At 43.4% G+C, this 20,075-nt stretch overlaps 1 protein-coding gene and 1 long non-coding RNA gene across 3 annotated transcripts in view; both read right to left on the bottom strand.

Annotated features, from left to right (window-relative positions):
* Window positions 1–1,521: 1,521 nt before the first annotated feature.
* Window positions 1,522–20,075, bottom strand: part of PROSER1 (proline and serine rich 1) — a 918,625-nt gene continuing 900,071 nt past the window's right edge. For both annotated transcript variants that reach the window (XM_069640684.1, XM_069640685.1), the window contains one exon: window positions 1,522–8,579. In XM_069640684.1, coding sequence (XP_069496785.1) covers window positions 8,454–8,579 — 126 coding nt within the window. In that variant the 3' untranslated portion in view covers window positions 1,522–8,453. The remainder of the gene's footprint in view (window positions 8,580–20,075) is intronic.
* LOC138528793 (uncharacterized) lies at window positions 8,586–10,595 on the bottom strand. Its single transcript, XR_011284246.1, has 3 exons — window positions 10,491–10,595; window positions 10,158–10,282; window positions 8,586–9,783 (listed from the first exon to the last, which is right to left on the bottom strand). It is a non-coding gene; the product is annotated as an uncharacterized lncRNA (long non-coding RNA).

Here is a 20,075-nt window from a genome sequence, read left to right as displayed (position 1 = left end):
CCATACGCGCCTGTGGGCAGCGGGCAAGTGTGTGTAGGTAAGAAGGTGTCTATAACCGAGTGTGGAAGTGTACCACCCCCCACTCTCCCTACTTGTAGGGCCGAGGCCAGCGGCCCAGGCCCGAGCCGAGGCGGAAGCCTCAAGGCCCAATCCGTCGGGTTTCGACGTAGATCTCCTCCCCGGTTCGGCGTCGAGATGCTGATCGACGTAAGGGTGACAAAACGGGGCAAATTAGAATTACTTTTGAGTGCAAATATGGCAAAGCCAGGGAACTCCGATGAAGTGCTTCCGACCAGAATGGCGGAAAAAAACAATCTGGGGATCCTAGACGCGTGAGGGATCATGGGTACAGTGGACGTCACACTAGGGATAGTATTACTGGCACGCCCTGTGTCGACGCCCATTTTCGACTTTCGAAAAACAAACTGTAATACTCCGCAGCTTCCACTAGATGTCGGCCTATGCACAGCATGTGATCTAAGCAGATTCCACAAGCCTCAGAAATATATATATATTGAAATGGCAATTCACAACAATGCCTCTTACACAGATCCACTGGGAGGGGACTCCCATGAGCAGAAGAGACGCCCATTATTGTTTCAACTGGAAGATGATGCCTGTCACCCTGTAGTGCTGCTCCCTCCGACAGGTGGTTGTCTCGTACCGGTCCAAGGCAATTTCCGTAGGATCTTTTCTTTTCCCTTCTGATCTGCTTCTCAGAAAGACAGTGTTTTTGTAATGCTCAGAACTAGGGGAAAGGGCACTCTATCACACTGGTGTGAACCCACATCATGTATTTTCTTTAGATAATGCAATACATATTTCGATGAATGAGAAAAGGCTAAAAAGTTCAAACTTGATTGCCCTCAGCTTCCAGAGATGGATTACACAAAATACCTTTTGTTTCTCATCCCAGTCACTGTTTACGGAAAAGTAAGACAAGTGAGCTCCCGATCAAACCAGGAAAGTGACCTTTACAAATATCAACTGGGGCCCGGTTAGCAAAAGCAAAGTCTCCTCAGTCGATTGCACTGGGTCTTCCTCTTCGTCACAAACCATTTAAGCAATGTCAGTAAGCCCTTGTTTGGCTGTGAGAAAACAATTATGTGAGTTATTAAGCCAAAAGGAGAGCTCAGTGAGTTAAATGCTTGCACATGGAGTGTGCACAAAATCTGCATTTAGCCCATGGAATCTGAGCTGGGATTTAAAGCACTGAAGTTTTCAGCATGGCACTGCCTCTGCTTCTCTTGACCAATTCTACAGGCTGAGTATCCCATCAGTGAAGCAAGTTCAAACATGAAACCCCATTGAAGAGTGCCTGAGTTGAAGATAGTATTGCCAACTCAGAAACTGCACAAAATTCTAAATATTGTCGTGACAAAATGTATTCCTTCCGCAAAGGGTGACACTTTCCCATCAAAAGTGAACTCAGTGGAGTACAATTTCCTTTGATATAACTGTGACTAATTCCATTGTAAAACAATCAACCATATTAGGAGTTTAAAAACACAACACACCCAGTTAAAATTGTTTTTACTTTTTAATACATTTGCTAAAGGGAATGAAAAGTTTCATGCAAACCGAAGTACATTATTGCAGTAGGTTACAAATTCACAGTAGTTCATTCCTACTGGCCTTGAGTCCATGATTCGGTAGCATATTGAGCAGCAATGTGAATATCCACATTATATGCTTTGAGATTCCTATTTCGTGCAAAGTCCTGCTCGGTTTGGCTAGTTGCGGTCTAGGGTATTTATAAAAGGAATACTTAAAAATAGCCATTCAAGTGTTAAAATTCCTGTAATGCACTCTGCGATTCTCTGGGCTTCCTTTTGTGACTGGTAATTTCCTGTGACAGGTCCTATGAATTCTACCGTATAAAGACTTTGTCCTGATTTGTTTGCTCCCCATAGAAGCCACTTTTAATATTTCAAGTTGATTACAGAAACACATTGCACAACACCGTTTTTTCAAAATTTTAGGAACTACCAGAAAAATGTAAAATCACTGCACTTATTCCTATTTATCTCGAGGACACTCATTATAAGGGCAGGAAAACAATAGAGAGTAAAATCAAGGGTGGTCAAATAATTAAATAAAAAAACAAAGAATAAACTTTGAAATAAATACAAACTAAACTGTAATATTAGTTGTGAAAAAACACAAGCTCACAGTACCTTTAACAAATACACTCAATAACAGTTGCAAGTAAATACGTTGCACTTAAGGGTAAAGAGCTATACCCTTTGCTTACTTACGGTTCCTAAGCCAATGTATTGTGTGCTTTTATTATCAGTAAAGTCATTCACTTATTAGTTTGTCTTTTCTAAATGCAACATTGCCTTATGCAGAAGGGACATGAAGAAATGTCTCATAACATCAGACTTCTGTGCAGAACAGGCTGTCCCAACTGCTGCTGAGGAACAGCTGGTACATGGTCTTAAAAGGAGAGTCTGATTATTTCCAAGCCAGTTAGACTTCTGCATGCAAGTTAATTGGGTTTGGTGAACTACAACATAATGCTAAAGAAATTACTGCCATCCTTCATATTTAACATCTAGATGAAAACGTCTTAAACAATGGCTGCCAATAGGCCAAACGATTGTGTATTTTTACCAGTGATTGGCGCAGTTTAAAAGCTTTATAACATAAAAGACAACATTATTCACTGTGAATGTAAAAAAAATGCAATCTGCTGATTCCATCAAAAAACAAACATTTAAAATACATGTTCATTGCAACTGTCATCTCAGTGATTTCTGTATCTACGCTGCGCAGTCGATGAAAAGGGCACAATGGAATGTCGAGCGTTTTAGGAACAAAGTGCAGAATTCAGACCTCCAGGTAACGTGTTGCGTGACTGATCTCCCTTATAGTGCGCACCGTAAATCTCACCGCCTCTCGGCGTTGGCTTAGACAATTGAATCCACATATGTCGGTGCCTGAAGCATGGCTTCAATGCTTGCTGTACTGTAAAATATGCTGTGTGTCAGCAGGCTTTTCTACAGTCCAAGCATCCAGAAACCGCTCTGAAATATAGGCATGGGCCATCTTTAAATGGACAACTTTCATTTTCTACACTAGGGGCAAATTATGCAATCAAAGCAAGTGGTTGACTCTCCAAATAAGACACTGTAAATCCGAACTTTCTACGAGACTATAATGAGAAGAACAAATTAACAAGTACCACACAATGGAGCCCATTTTCTTCAAAAGGGCAAATTGCAGTGAGGAGTCTCGTTACCTTTGCACTAGATGAAAACAGGTCTCCCCTGCAATTATGGTCATTTCCACTGAATTACAAAAGATAGGAGTAAAAGGTTGGCTAAATTGGATTTATGCCTTCTTTTTGCACTTAGCCGTGCAAATTGGGTAAGTGCAACCTGCCATTTCACCATGACAGGCAGCATTTACAATTAAAAAACTGGTGGATAGTTACTATTAATATTAGCGAGAAGCTAGACTCCAAAAGAGAGTGTGCAAAAGGAGGTCTACCCTTTGTTCAAAAACGTGCAGTTATCAAAGACCATTCATTTTTTAAATGACAACTGTAGACAATGCAGACGCAAGTCAAGTGAAAAAAAGGATTGGATTTACTGCAGGCACTGTCTTCTAAGACCACACACTGTGCCTGCCTCATTGAAAAGAGGGCTTCACTGGGGGCATTATGATCTATTTTCTGTCGGACAATTACTTTAACACTGACTTAATGTGTTTAAGCAGTTTAACTTTTTTCAAGCATGTGAGAGTTAATGCAAATATAGGATACTAACATTGTACCCCAACTTACACCATTATAAATGTCATTAAATAGGTTTTAAAAACTAGAAATGATCTGTGTACACCATATTATACAAAGAGGTTTCTTAATACAAAATGGCCTATTTAATATCAAGCAAATAAAAATGCTATTCTATGCATATGCTTACAGAAAGCACTGAATAAGTAAGTGGAACCATACCAACTTATTGACAAGACAACGGCATCAGCAACATGGATATGAGATGGCGACCCAGGGTTCAGAACCTTAATTAGATTTGTTTACGTTTGGGAACAAGTAAATGTACTGACTTTGCATGACTAATTGAGCACGTACTGGCACTTCATTTCCCTGGGCTGCAAATGTGCCCCGTCGTGTTAAGGATACGACTGCAGTAAGGGGACTTCATCTTTGAATACTTGTCATTTTTTGATCAGTCACATTCCACCGTTTTAATGCGGTCCCCACTTCTGCTATGACAAGTAGATAATCCCAGGCTCCCAGTATGCAAGCCTTTGCTGTAGATAAGACGCCCTCGCGTTATCACCTCCTCACACTATCACATCCTTCATTGTCCATGCTTTATTTGTTACTGCTCAACATGTTCCTAGCAAGGCGGTGTTCTGTTCTGTGTGGGGGAGGTTATTATGTTGATCTTGTCCTTTTCTTGCTTTAGTAGAGTGAAATGCTTCACATGAAACCTACACGATGTGATATATCAATCACCTTGTTTGGCACATCCTGCCATCATGTATGAAAACTTCCCTTTATCAACCACATATTCGGATAAGGATAGACGTGAAATGTATCGCTATTCTGATTGGCTGCAATCACTGAAACACCATTCTTGGCCAGGCTTTGTTGCGAATGGCAACACTGTGAAGGGATAGCGCTCTTGCCTCCCCATGAACTGTTCGAACGGTCATTGATCTATGAAAGCATGAATCCTTCCAGAGTTCCCATTGTAGTACAAAGATGTCTTCATGGAGTGTTCTCATTTTATTTTGTTTCCCGGCCCATCTGCTCCCACAGTCTCAGAACTTGTGCAGATATTTAATGTCCTTTTTTGATGCTATAATGTTTGTAGAGTTCTTCCCATGCCCACTTCTTTGTTGGTACCACTTCTTGTGCTTCATTTTCCAATATTTGATAACTTCTTGCCGCATGTGATTCTCACTGCTTTGTCTGATCTCGAGGAAACATTTTATGGAGACCACTGCTCTAGAAGTGGTAAAGATTTCCTTCTGTATATTCTTAAAACATCATCCAACTGCTTACTAAACAGGATTTCACTATTAAAATGCATGTATTTAATTAAATAATCTATTTCGTCCGACTGCCTACAGTCAGTTCTTAGCAACAATCATGTCGAGTTAGATGTCCCGAGTGTAAGCATCCTTGAAAAACACACCATTTAATCAAACAAATACAGTCTCTTCCAGTTTCTTTCTGGATGGGGGACCACTGGTGACCTCTGGATTTACGGATTACTTTCTGATCGTGGCAACAATTATTGAGTGGACTCAGGAAATCCCCATCATACAGAGAGGATCTTAATAAGCAGAACAATACTTATTTTTGTCATTTTTATATAAGGTGAGGACAGCTTTACAGCCACTTCAAAGTGTGTACGCAAAGGTGGGGCTAATTGAATGAGCCTGTTCTGCGATAAGACTCTGCTAGAAACGGGCAGAACGAAGGTCTGCAGTCCTTTCTGGAACATCAGAATGTCTTCTGCTAGCCAAAGATGAATGCAAATCGCCTTCCAGAGGGAATCTGTGTTGCTACTCGAAAGGGCCACCATCTGCGTTCCTGGCATCGTTTAGAGCAGAGTTCAAAAAGATTTCTGGATGTCTTCAATATTCAGAGAAATGCATTAGATGAACTTTTTCAAACAGGAGCTTTGCTAGCACTTACTTTTATTCTCCAATGTGGGCTGTGAATTGGTATCCCCGTCCCCTCCTTTGCCTACAGTCATGTCATTGGATTTGGCTGCTGGACACTTCATCACATCTTTTTGAGGGCATTTTAAGGTGTTGGAGGATTACTAACTAGAGAAATAAAATTGGCCCACGTGGGGAAATTTCAGATCTGTTGAATCACCTGGTGCATATACATTTACTGGGGGTGGTTGCAATTCATATGGGCAGTACATCCTGCGACACATAATCACTTGCTTCTTTAAATTTGGGGGTCACTATTATCCATTATACACTCTTTGGACCTTTTCAAATATTAGTAGTTATGATTGAGGGGTTTGCCATTATTTTTCCTAGTATGTATAGAGACTTAAGCTGTAAAATACATTGGGTCTTTTAACAGGCTCATATTGTGCTCGTCATTGACATTTTTGGCTTAAAGGCCAAGAAGTAATTCAGCAGTCTAATTTGGATGTCTCTTAGTTCCTTACTTCACAGCAGCAAGTAGATCCAACACCTTTTCTTTTCACTTTGGGATTCATCGCACCCCCAATGGCTTTTTTCGGGGTTGAAGATGCCAATGGATTCACAGGTGGCTGGGACAAAGGCACTGAGGAAGCATCTTTTTTTTTTCAACTCAAAGTATGCTGAAAAAATATCCGAACTGCAACAGGTACGGCTTGAACCATGCTTGTGGCTCTTCTTGCCATGAAGTGATGTAGCTTTGTGGAGCCAGTTGTATTTTTAGCAAGTGACGATGATGAACTAGGTCCCTCTTCAGCCCCCGAACCCCCATTTACCTTTTTAATGGAAGTGCGCTATTTAAAAGCCTCTGCTTTTATCAGTTTCGGGCTGAGGTTTGTCTTTCTAAGAAGCAGCCCCAATACCTTGGTACGTTTAGTATTTACGCTCCACATCTGCTGTCCTACATCTGATGGCATGTCGATATTTCAAACTGCTTCTCTCTGCACAATCTGTGGTATGCATCTCTGCTAAATTAAACATGGAGCATTGCGTTAATGTAGACATTTTTAGATTTTCTGAATGTGGAACAAAACACAGGAGTTCTTTTTCCATAGTCTGATCCACAACATGTATGTGGACCTTAGCATGAACAAAATCTCATATGACACGATTCAGGAAAACATGATCCTAGTAAGAAAACTGCCAGCTCTGGTTTCACTTCTATTGGGAGACGGCTTCCCGATTGTACGTTTTCGATTACACCTCTTCCCCCCCTCATCCAGAGTGTGGGTGACCACTGGATGTTGACCACTGGTAGAGGGTTCCAACTTGCAGAACAGGATCTGATGCCCAGATGTACTCCACTCCTAATATCTTGGTGATGCTGCTTTGAATTGAAGGCCACAGTAAATGGACAAATATGAAGATGATGCTAGGGCATGAAGCACCGATGGTTGGTTGACTCTTTTTTAAAAAGACTACAGGGCCGGACCCAACAATTTAAAAGCTGGAAAATGCACATGCACAATTGTAACATTCTAGCAGCAAACATTTCATTATTTAATTTCTTTCAAGCAGTAGTGATGGGAAAAGTAGACCTGACTGCATCAAAGACCAAAACGATGAACATAGAAGTTTGTCTAGAAATGTATCTGCAACAGGATCGTGCAAGAACAAACCATGTGAATGAGATTTTGAAATGAAACATGATGCAATATGTAGTTTGATATATTTGTCATTCAACGCTAGAAACTAAATTCCAATATTGCTATTCTGCGTGAATGTAAAATCTGGGAACTACTTATATTTTGTGATAACTTAGTCATAATACATTGGCACTGTCAAAATAAAAGAATTTCTTAAACATTTACTCCTATTTAAAATATATACCTACACCCAGACTTTGTTTTGCTTAATAACCGTTACTAAGTCAAAAGGTTAGAAAGGTAATTAGTACAATAAGGGTTTGGCACATTTAACTCATAAACTAAGGTCAGGAGCATCAAGTTAAATAATATGTTAAATAAAAAACACCTTAAAAATATTAGTATGTTACCGATTTTAAAATGTAGCACCTTGACGTTTCAACCTGAAAGAATTAACATCTTACATCAACAATTTGCTGATGTTATACAATAGGTCCTTAATAAGGGACTCTCTGGAGGAGAATAACAAATAAGAAAATACACACTAACAATGTGTGTACACGCACACATTTAAAGAAAAAAAGCACACAAGACAACCTGAGCAGCAGAGCCCCAGGTTAGTGCAACATGATTGGTATTTATGAAACAACATTATGTTGCCCAAATCAGCAGCTAGCAAACGCAAAGAAACCACCGAGTCCACGTAGACCCAATTACTTGTATTGGCAATGCAGCTATTCTACTGCACTCATGCTGTGAAATTGGGTGTACTAAGCCTTCTGAAGAGTGCAGCTAATGGTGAACGTCATTTATTGTTCACATTACACTAAGTCACAGTTGCCAAATCAGTTAGGTCCTACCAAATTCAGCCATAAACCTAGTATAGTATAAGAGAAATTATCAATAAGAATCGCACGAGTGCATTACATGGTATACTGCTGTAGTCACTGCGCTCTACTGCTACTTCTCAGTGGAACTGACGGAACAGTTGGATGCGCTCTGACCCAACAGGCAGACGCCAAAGCTGCAGGACCCTCCATATCATAAATGGCGGATGACCCGAGTGGCTCTGCAGCTTTCAAGAGCCCCACTGTACTTCCAAATGCCTCCTGCAGCATGCCCTTCAGGGATTAGTTGAGGACAGTCGAACACATTCTGTATTTATTACTGCCATCCTCGCTGTGCCAGCCCCGCCTGTAATGAAAAGGCTGCTGCTGGAGATGCAGCATAGTTCACAAGTCCATCTGCCTGCACTGGGAAATTCTCCAAAACAGCTGCAGCTGAGTGGGCCTGAAAGAAAGCAAGACAAGGAAAAGATTCAACACAGGCACATAACATTTAAATATGCAAGTTCACCCAGCCCTGCAACGCATGTAGCGGAAATGATATGGCCAGCTTCAGGCGTTCACTGTTACTCTACTTCAAGAACTTGAAGCATACTACTGGTCTGCCAACATGAGCATGCATTAACCATGGTCTTGCTTGTTCATGGCTTGTGTCAGTGCTGCTTTGTAAAACAGTTCAGATAAAAGAATAATCGAAACAGACCTCACACCACTTACTAGGTTATCAAACTGTTTTTTCTAGTTGTACTTATTTCAATAGAGCACGGTGTTTCAATCAGAACCACAGAATTCACAAAAAGAGGCCACCCAATGATGGCGTCGGTCTGCCCTTTGGGAAACGTAACAGTCTGGGGCATGTATATATTATATCCAGACAAGAAAAAGTGCTGTTGTGTAGATGATTGGTTACTAGGTACAATTATTTAAACGAAGTTTCCTAGTCCAACCTGTTTTGAGAAAAAATCATCTGTACATTCACTCCCAAGAGAAAAGAAAACAAGAAAGCACCATATCAGCCTCCAATGTGACAAAAATATAATGTATTATTTATCGAAACAACAAATAGTGTTGGAATATTCAATACAATAATCAATGAAAAAATAGAGAAAAACAAATACAATTCATACATAAATTTTAGGAGGAATAGGTGACAAAAATAGATTGAAAAAAGAGCATAATTACATAAAATACTGAAACATCATAAGCATCAGACACAGTGAAATATCCGGCTCAAATTAGCCGTTGTATATAAAACACACACATAGCCCGTGATATATGTATACTGAGGCTATTACACTCCTATTTAATAAGAGAGCTGTCTTAAACTTCGTCACTGTTGTTGGTTCAAAGAGCAGTTATTATGATTTAAGGAAGGAAGTAGATCCTTATTAATGTCCCAGAGTCCAAAAAAAGTTAAATCTTTATCTGGGGTCGGGTCTGCCAATGCAGAAGGGGGAACTAGAAGAAAGCCAAAAAGCAATTCCTTCAGTTATTGGATTAGTTGAAGTTCACAGTCCAAAATTCTGATTCGGTCTGTAAAGGACATTTTGATCCCCTCTTATAACCATGCGTATCGGCGGTGTGAACATACGAGTAAAATTTTTCAGAAAGAAAGATCCGCCTTCGTCAGGGCAGTGGGTAACAGGACCCTGTGATTCAAGAAGGAAAAGGAAAAAAGAAAGAAAGTGATAAGAAGAATCATAAAAATGGGTTCAGTGGACCACAAATATAAAGGTGGAATGTTCCACGTGTAGAGAATGTAGAAATACTAAAGTTCAAAAGAAATTCATTATGCAACTAAAATTTCATTACTATGACAACTCGACACTATGTGTTGGTTCCCATGCCTGGTGATATTCAAAATGCAGGGAAGAAGTATCACTGGGGGAAACAAAATCATAGTTGCAAACCCTCTTTCCTGTGAAACCCACATGGATACCACACCCCACGACCTGGGTTATACCCTCATCTTGATGGTACCAGTGTGCCCTGTGAAAAAAGATGGAGAGAAGAAATGTCTCACCTAAATGAAGTCAAAAGTCACAGCACAAAGTGTTGGACATATGGCTGTGATTCCAGTTGCTATCTGTGAGAGCTGTGGATCGGAAAGGCCATCAATCTATGGCACACATAGATAGTGCAGAGTGCCTAGAGGGAAAACATTTAAAAAAGGGGGGGTGTGAGGAAAGGGAGTAGGGGGGGTTTCGGGAAAAGAGGAGAGAGAAAGAAAGGAGAGAAATGTTCAGTTTCAGTGTATGAACCTGCAGATGCAGTCATACTTGTTTGCACTCTCATACATAATGTATGTTAACATAGAAACCTACTCTATTAAAAAATGAGTGCATATGGAGAGTACCTGTGTTGATAAGGAAGGTATCTGCAACTGTTTAGAAGAGTAGTGAGGCGTGTGGCTGTATTGCCTCTTGGAGGAATGAGTTCCAGATGGGCAGGGCTGAGGCAGCATGCTATAAAGTCCAGACCCCACTGTGGAAAACGATCCAAGAACCGTGCAGAGCCCGCTTGCTACTGGGCGCGTTGCATCTGGGGTTGAAAAGAAAGGAAGAAAGCACAGGAGAGCAGTCAGCGAAACATGTCTCTCCGAAATTATTTTCCCTTTTCTTCCCCATATCCGTGATACAGTCAATCACGGGCGCGGTGTACACGAGCGGTAGGAAAAACCTACCTGAACGTACAGTCCTTCTCTCGTAGGGACTTCTGGGGCCGAATCGAATGCTGCAGTGTGCCGGCTTCTAACAGGGAATGCGGAAGGACACAACGTGTTACAGTGGTAACAGAGTCCCGTGGGGGGGGGGGGGGGGGGGGCCGGAGTAGCTGCGCGCGTTCTGATAGGTGCGCGTCATAGGAAGTAGGGCTTGCGGTGTGGGCGGGGCTATCCAAGCGATGCGGGGAACACTCGAATCGGAGGGAGGGGAGTTTGGGGGGAAAGGGAGAAGAGAGAGAAGCCGAGGAAACTCGGAGATGGCAATGTGCCGTATGCGTATTAAAACTGAAAATAAACCCTCCTATGGTCCCAGTCATCGAAGTTTGCATCAAACAGGTAAGTCTGCACACAGACTGCCCTGTTCGTGCAACACAATGTATGGTGTGCACAGAGTTAAAAGGCACGTCAAATCTAACTGAAAAATTGGGTGATGTGATGGAAATTACCGTATGGACCCCCCCTCACTCGCATAAGGCTGCAGTGGGGAGATGAATGTGAATAAGAACTGTGTGCCACGCAATGGTGTGCATGCAGGAGGAGGTCTAAAATGGTCAAATCCCCTTCATAATGAAAGAGTGTATACACTGAAAAGTGCATATGTAAAAGACGTTCCTGAAGCTAGCAGGGTAAACAGATGTTGTTAGTATTGTCATATGGATCTCCAAGCTGGCTCATGGCTGCAGTGGGGGCTGGATATAAAGAGCTGTGTGTCACATCGAAATGCACACAAGGGGGAGGTCCAGTGGAACTGTGTAGTTGTTCTAGACACATAGTAAATGCATAGGAGCAGTGTCAAGGCTAGATCGTCATCTGTAAGGGGTGGATATATGTACACAGCCCCCTAATGTGACCCCTATGTATATTAATTCATGTCATAAGAAGGCTGTCAATACATGCACTTATAAAGATAAAACAATGTGTCTGTATCAATGCCATTTGGGCATGAATCCGTCAGAGAGAGTCCCCGAAGTGGCCCTTCAGTCATGGAGGGAATTGTTCATTCAATCCTTTTTCCAAAGAGTCCAGTCTATGGATCCACCTCTTCTCCATGTTGAGTAGTTTATTCTGTATGTTTGGGCCCGTTTGTATTTTCTCCAAAACACCCCACAGCATATCATCAGGTATATGGTGATTGGACAAGAAATGTGTTACCAAGGGCGCTGTTGTGTTTCTACATTGGATTCTGGACCGATGTTCCGAGATTCGAGTTCCGACATTGCGCATCGTTTGGCCTATATATCGGAGGCCACATGGGCACTCGATGCAGTAGACCATTTGGGCTGCTCTTGCAGTTCGATTGATGTTTAAGAACCCATTGTTTTTCACCAATTCCAAACGTTTGAATTTTCTTTGTGAATTTACACACAGAACATGAACTGCACGGGTAGTGACCTGTGACTTTCCGGAGATTCCAAAGTCCCATTTGGGGTGGGTCACGAGTGAAAGAGGAATGAACCAGATGTTCCTTGATATTCCTAGCTCTCTTGAAGGCAAACCTTGGTACTGGTTCATCCGGAAGGTGTAGCCTTACTACAGGCCAATATTTTCGAATCACTTTCTTAAGATTGAAAGAATTGGGGCCATGCGTAATCACGCAGGTAACCCTGTCTTCTTTAGACTGGATAGTGCTTGTCCGTGGTATCAAAAGAAGCTCTCGGTTGGTAAACCTAGCTCTTTTGCTTGCAGTGGACACCAGCCTTTTTGGGTAACCACGTGCCCGTACCGTAGTCTTGTTCCCAAAGCGGTCGCATTTTCATAGAAATCTTCCAGGGAGGAGCAATTCCTCCGAACCCTCAAGAATTGACCATATGCAAGATTTTGTTTAATGTGTTGTGGATGATAGCTTAGATAGTGCAAGAGTGTATTGCGATCAGTCGTTTTCCTAAACAGATTGCAGATAGGTTTGTCCTCTTGGCACAACATTTGCAGGTCCAAGAAATGTATATGGGTATTGCTGTATTCCAACGTAAACTGGATATTGTTATTGCATGTATTGAGCCACTCCCAGAAGTGTTTGAGAGAAGTCTCATCCCCTGCCCAAATGAAAATAATGTCATCAATATATCGATGCCATTTCGGGATTTTGGAGCTCCACTGGTTCATGAACTGTTCTTCAAAAGATGCCATAAAGAGGATTGCTAAACTTAGGGCGAATGTGGCACCCATTGCCATTAAGTAAAACTGATTGTCGAATGTAAAGACATTTTTACAAAGAGCCAAGGTGGCTAGTTCGATAATAAATTCCGAGGAGACCAGGAGTTGAGCATTCTCACGAGTCAAAGCACAGAGGATATTTTTGAGCAATCTCGTTGGCATGCACTTTCAAACAATGGTGCAGTACTATGGTGGACGTGTAACTAAACGGTCGCAATGGACATAATGGGACATGCAATGGAGACAGCACATCTACAGGATGAGACAAAGCAAACATTAATTACACACTAGTTATAGATGTAAATACAGTATGCATGATAGTGGAAGGTACAATGTCCTGACTTGGAGCAGCATTGCATTTCAAGGAGAGGATCCAAAGTTTAAAGGCAGAGTCCAATGCAGGGATAGTGGTGATATTAGTGAGGAGGTAATTCCAGTGAAGAGAGCGAGGAAAGAAAATGAGTGTAAGCGGCAAGCAGTACTTGCGGGCAGGGAACAGAGACTGATCTGGGTGATGGTGCAACGGGTACGAGGCGCGGAGGGAGTAACGGACCATAGAGGTAACCAAATGTTATGTCCATGAATAGATTTAGAGAGGAGTATTAGGAGTTCAAAGAGGGAGAAATGTGTATGGAGAGTAGCCAGCGTGTAAGCAGTGAGCAGAGGAAGGGGAGCTTGTTTTGGAGTTGGGAAAGGGCAGATTCTCCTGATGTTTAGCAGGCTAAACCTGTCGCAGAAAAAGTGAAGTTGAGGAATTGATCGAGATTAAGATCGCTGTTCGAGTCTCATTTGTTAATCTGTTTGATGTAAATTGGTCTTTCATGTGGGCAATGTGTCAGAGATGCCATAGAAACCACTCCAAGTCTCAAGAACAGTTCAAGGAATTACATTGCTTTATTTGTGGGGCCTGAGGCCGTCCCTCTCTCTCTTGCCTTTCATGGGATTCCCACCCAAAACCAAGCATCTGTAAACCCCGGTTACAGCTACTGATCAGTAACCGCTGCTCTCTAAATCCTTGTTCTGATACTATTAAGGAGTTCCATGTAGGTAGGCTCAATTACTCCTTCTCTGACTTAATGGGTTACCACTCCCACGCATGTTCGTTAGTAACAGTGCTTGCAGATGCTCTTCAAGAGATCTATTCCACACACGCCTGTGCTCACCTTTCCCTGCTATTCAATCATGCCTCCTCCCCACCACTCTACTATCCCTTCGATGTTTCACTCTGCCTCTCTTCTACCTCCACCCTATGATGTTAAGCCTCTTCTGTTCATTCCAACTCCCATCACTCCCACTCTACTACTCCTCCCATGCAACCACCCACCTCCAAACACTACGACCCTCTTCCAACCTCTACTGCCCTCCCTCCAACCACTCCACCCCACCTTCTCCTCACTCACTCACACGCTTTACAGTCACACCATACACTAACTTCTGCTGCTCATTCACCACACAGACACAACGAAACTGTAGAACCACAATCACTCCTAAACCACTAGCTCCCCTGCTCCAACACTGTCTTTCACCATTCGCTGGTCTCTTATTCGTTGTCGTCCTCCACCGCTGACCTCACCTGGTATTCCCACAACTTCCTATATCCTCTCCCCTAATAAATACTGCTCCCCTTCCGAGGGATTGGTCCTCTTCTGCTGGCCAATCTAAGTTGCTTTTCCCACCCTAGGACTTGTATGTGATGAGGAATCTTTCAAAACGGGCTTGAGACCCGCCCACTTGCTAAACCAGCCGCTGCCGCGTAATGGAAGCAAATCAATCTCTGGTAATTGTTCGCATCATGAGGGAACAGGTTCCCAATGTTGTAAGTAACTCTTTGTTGTCTCTTGTGGTTTAGTGGGTGAACAAGAGAGCTCATGGCTGTGTCTCCAAGCTGGACTGCACGGTCACTGGGATTGCCGCGCACGCTTGCAGATTCCGTTGCCACTCTCTCTCTGTTGCTTTGGTTCACCGGTCAGCTCTACATTGGTTCAGGCTGGCGTAATATTCGCTCGGTAGGACTGCATGCTCTCTTCTGATGTGGGTGCTGTTATCGCTCTGTTTCTCTTGGCTCCGTCAGTCTGATAGCCTGGTGCTGTGGTGGATCTGAATTAAGAAGAGAAACACTAGCAAGCAACTTTGGTAAGAGGCATGGTAGGAATCATGGTGCTGCACAGATGGATATTGGCAAAAAGAGAAGATTGCAGAAAGGTGATTCCTCCCGGCCATTAACAGAGGCAGAACTGGACCTGGATCTCTTCTCCCACTGTCTCATTCTGACAAGGTCAGGTCTTCGACCCAGAACACCTAAGCACTGGGGACTGGCCTCATGCCTTAACCCTAGACACAAAGAGGAGAATTGGTCACACAGCCCAACATAGCAAGATGGGAAAAACTGTTCTGATGATCTATTCAAGCCCTCAGAATTAGCCCGGGAGCAAGTCTGTCCAAAAAAAGGGTCAACCTCAGAATCCCCCATGCAAGATATATCATCTTTATCATCTACTGCACCAGCCACAGGATGAAAGCCTTGCAGGTAGAGAATCTCTGGGTAGTGGCACTCACAAACTATTTAAAAATATTTGAAAGTATTCTGAGGCCTCCATTATTGTGTCCTGCCTTAAAGGGCTACTCGTGCTTCCTGCTGCTTCTGCCATGCTCTCCTCTTTGCAGGCTGCCCGAAAGGGGTCCGGCATTGTCTTAGATTCCATTGTTCTGTTCCTGCACCTCCTGAAACACTGCTAACTGATCAAGAGTGCACCACTGGCACCAAGCTAGACGTAATGCCAAAATCTAAAATGATGTCTGCAGCAATGACTCCTGGGTAGATTACTTGGTTCTGTTCCCCTGCATCTCATCCCTTGGCTTCCTCTGGGCTCATGGTTGAGTGTCGTTTGCTCAAGGCCCACCTGAGTACAGCTACTTTCTTCATTGGGCTGGTGGCAACCATCTGTTCCTGGGTGTTCTTACAATAGAGGGTATTCATCACTACTCGACAGGAGGGTAGCCACCCCATTTGAGGAAAGGGAGGTGAGCCTGCTCTGCAAGACCCTCCTTAGGGTCTGGGCAAGTGGGACCTCAATGGTAGTGACTCCTCCTTATGGGACAAGGACTCCCATTCCAAGGAAGAATTCGCTAGACTAAATATCCTACCTGCATATATGGGACTACCTGCTATGAAGACTAATCTTTCACCCTTATCTTTGGCTTCAGGCAATGTGGGAACAAATCAGTCATACTAAGGAAAAGGAGATGTCTCTTTAAAAAGAGAAGTGCATACAACTGAGACGAGTAGCTCTTGTGAGGAGAGAGGGTATATTACACAGCGTAAGCCCCCTTATGTGATTACACAAGTTGTGGAGTCTGCGACTTTTGCAAAGGCTGAGGAACGCCAGAGTGAGACGCTGGAGAGCAGACGAATCCTGCAACGGGAGAACCGTTGCCCGAACAGGGACCCATGATGTGTGCAATCTGGTCGCGCGACCACTGCTGCTTTGTGGTGGGCGAGACACCCAATGAATAACACTGAAACCACAGCAGAAGGGAGTATTGCCAGCTACCTGCAGCCTACGTCCATAGACACCATCCTAAGTTAGAGGAGCCGAGAACACTACGCCGGCGAAGCTAGGCACAGAGAAGAGCAAACCAGAAGTAGAACACTTGAAGGTGCACCAAGCAAAGAAGTGTAACAAGCATTGTGAAATCAGACGGCAAGGGAACATAATCATAAAAGAGAGAAGCCAATACCAAGAACCCAGGAGAGGGGGACTCAATTTGGGTAAGGTCATACAAAGCATAGGGTTAATGAACTCTCAAGAATAAGGGACATACAAATAAAGACCAGAGTGTGAGAAACTATTTCAAGGAAAATTGTCATAAAGCAGGCATTAAAGAGAATGAATGCAAAGCTCACAAGTATATGGGAAGATCTACATGATCTTATGAAGGAAACCAGTGGCAGAAGTGTACCGGACAAAGTAGTGGAACTGTGATCTCGGCAGGGGAGAGGCTAGGCGGAAGCAAAGTCGCAACATGTGACAAGGTTTGTTTTGTTTTGTTTTGTTTGTTTATTTGGTAATGCACCCCAAGTCCGTGGGCATCTGGGCGCAACAATACAAGAATCGAAACTTAGTTGCAATGCCTGACACAGGCTATTACAGAAAAAACAGTGGTTGCTTACAATAGGTGGTACAAGGTGATACAATACATATAGGATAACAAGGGTTAAGCGCATAAGAATAACATCTTAACAGGTTATAACGTTTCTGCTAGGATGAGGATCGTTGCATGTCGTTGTTGTGCAGCCATTTGAGAGCGTAGGATCTGAATCTAGTGTAAGGTAAAGGGCGTCTAAGGTCAGATGGGAGTGTGTTCCATGATTGTGCAGCTCTAACTGGGAAGCTCGCTCCACCCGCCGTGGTAAGTTTGAATCTAGGGACTTCCAGTAGGAAGGTGTTGGCAGATCTCGTCAGTCGGTTAGAGGGTCTCCAATTGATTCTTTCCGCTAGGTAGGGGGGTGCTTGATTGTTGAGGCATTTAGAAGTGAGGGAAATAGTTTTAAGGAGGATTCTGTCCTTTATCTTTAGCCAGTGGGCTTCTGTCCGGTGTTTGGAGATATGCTCTCTGCGTGGGATGTTCAGAGCTGCTCTAAGAGCGTTATTTTGTAATCTCTGGAGTTTGTCAGTGACCGACTTATTTGCACCTGAGTATAAGGCGTTACAATAGTCCAGTCTGGACATGACAAGGGCATTGGCCAGGGTGAGGCAGCTGGCACTGAACAGGAAGGGTCTGGCGGCACGGATGAGTTTACACGTGTAAGTGGTTGAGGAGGCGAGGGAGTTCACATGCTTTTTGAGGGTGAGAGCTGAGTTGAGGTAAAAACCTAAGGTTTTGACCTCGCGCATAACCTTAATAGTATTGTTATCGATGTTAAATGAGGCATAGTCCGGGGTGAGTTTGGATAGGTTGTGGTATGAACCGAGGAGCAGGATTTCAGTTTTATCGTCGTTCAGGCAGAGGCCATGAGTGGCCATCCATGCCTGAATGAGGATGTAGATTTTATTCACCAGAGCCAAGTCCACTTCATAGTTGCCCGAAAGGGGTATGAGGATCTGGGTGTCATCTGCGTAATTAGTGTAGGTGACGCCCAGTCTGTCCAACTTGTCGAACAATGGCTTGGTGAAGATGTTGTACATAGTGGGTGAGACACAGGAGCCCTGTGGGACTCCACATGTGATTTGGATGGGATCGGCACAAGTGGAAGAGGAGAACACTCTCATGGTCCGGTTGGCTAGAAAGGATTGGACCCATGCTATAGCTTCTCCTGTGAAATTGGCAGCCAGCTTGAGGTGGTTGCATAAGACTGCATGATCCACCAGATCAAAAGCTGCTGACAAGTCCAGTAAAAGTAGCAGCGCTGTTTTCCCATTATCCTTAAATTCCTCCATTTTAGTTTTGAGATCTATCAGGGCTGTTTCAGTGCCATGGAGAGGGCGGAAGCCCGATTGGTGCGAGCCTAGTAGATGATTAGCTTCTAGGTACTCTTGAATTTAGAGATAGGCTACTCTGTCGATAATTTTTAGTAGGAAGGGTACCGTGGTGATAGGCCTATAGTTAGTCGGGATAGATGGATCGAGGGTTTGTTTTTTAAGAAGGGGGAGGACCCAGGATTCTTTTAAGTTGGCTGGCACTGTGTTGGATTTGAAGGATGAGTTGATAAGCTTCGAGATGAAAGGGGCTAAATCTCTGGCAGCGTCCTTTATTATTTGAGCTGGGCAGCTGTCGCCCTTACAGTTGGAGGGCTTCAGTGAGAGGATAGCCTTTTCAGTGTCGATGATGGAGATGGGTTTAAAGCTAAAAGGGGGGTATAGTGATAGGTTCAGTTACTAGAGGCACTTGTTGATCAGTAGGAGAGAGAGTGTCTTTTTTATTCATTATTTTAAGTTGGAGGGTGGAGATTTTGTTCGATAGGGCATTCTGTATATTAGTGCACCATATCTTGTCCTTGGGGACCGTGTCAGTTGGTTGGATGGGGGATTCCATTTCCCGGAGGATGGCAAAAAGTTCCTTGGTATTCGATTTGGCATTGGTAATTCTATCATTGAATACGTTTTTTTTAGTGTTCATAATTTCTGACTTGTAATGTTTGGTAACTTGGGTTAGCTTAGCTTTGTTGTCGTTGGTAGGCGAATTACGCCAGATAGTTTGGAGTTTTCGTTTCTGCTTTCTAAGGTCCTTAAGCTGGGGAGTGAACCAGGCATTGAGGTGGGCTTCTTGCTTAGCTTTGCGTAGTTTTGCAGGTGCAATGGTGTCTAGTGCGTGAGACATAGCTTTATTAAAGGTGTCTACTAGTATGTCTGGGTCAGTGTTGTCCTTCAGACCGTTAATAGTAGGCAGGAGGAGGGGGATGAGTTTTTCTGTAGTAATGTCTTTTTTACTTCTGGTAGGGAGTGGTGGTATCATTTTGATAGTTTTAGGGCTGGGGAGGTCAAGTGTGGCAGTGAAATTTATTAGAAAGTGGTCAGTCCATAGTTGAGGGGTGATGGCAGTGATGACTATGTTACAGTTGAGTTCTGATATCCAGTCAAGGGTTCTGCCTTTAGCATGTGTGGGGGAGAGAATTTTTTAGGTAAGGCCTTGGTCATTTAGGATAGCTGTTATAGAGAGGGCATTTTTATTGTCTGGCTCATTAAAGCCGATGTTAAAGTCGCCCAGCAGCAGCGTTTGCGAATGATTTTGGGTATTGTTCGCTATGAGGGTGGTAAGGTCATCTTCAAAGGTTCCCAGGGGACCTGGGGGCCTGTAGATCAAGTGAATGGTTAGCGTACGGTTATTGGAGAGTTGCATTTTTGCTGAGAGTACTTCGCAGGAAGCACAGGGTGGTGAGTCTGATAGGCAAAGTGGTTTTTGCGATGATTGCTAGGCCACCGCCTTTAGCATTGGGTCTGTCTACTCTATGGATCTGGTAGTTGTCAGGTAGGGCTAACATCAGTGAAGGGCCTGCTGCCTCGTGAAGCCAGGTTTCTGTTACGGCAAGGAAGTCAATGCTACTGTTGTTTAGTATGTCAGCAATTT

Source organism: Ambystoma mexicanum, chromosome 7q (genome assembly GCF_040938575.1).
Source record: "Ambystoma mexicanum isolate Mex_15411 chromosome 7q, UKY_AmexF1_1, whole genome shotgun sequence".
NCBI lineage: Eukaryota > Metazoa > Chordata > Amphibia > Caudata > Ambystomatidae > Ambystoma > Ambystoma mexicanum.
This window is presented reverse-complemented; position numbering and strand designations above follow the sequence as displayed.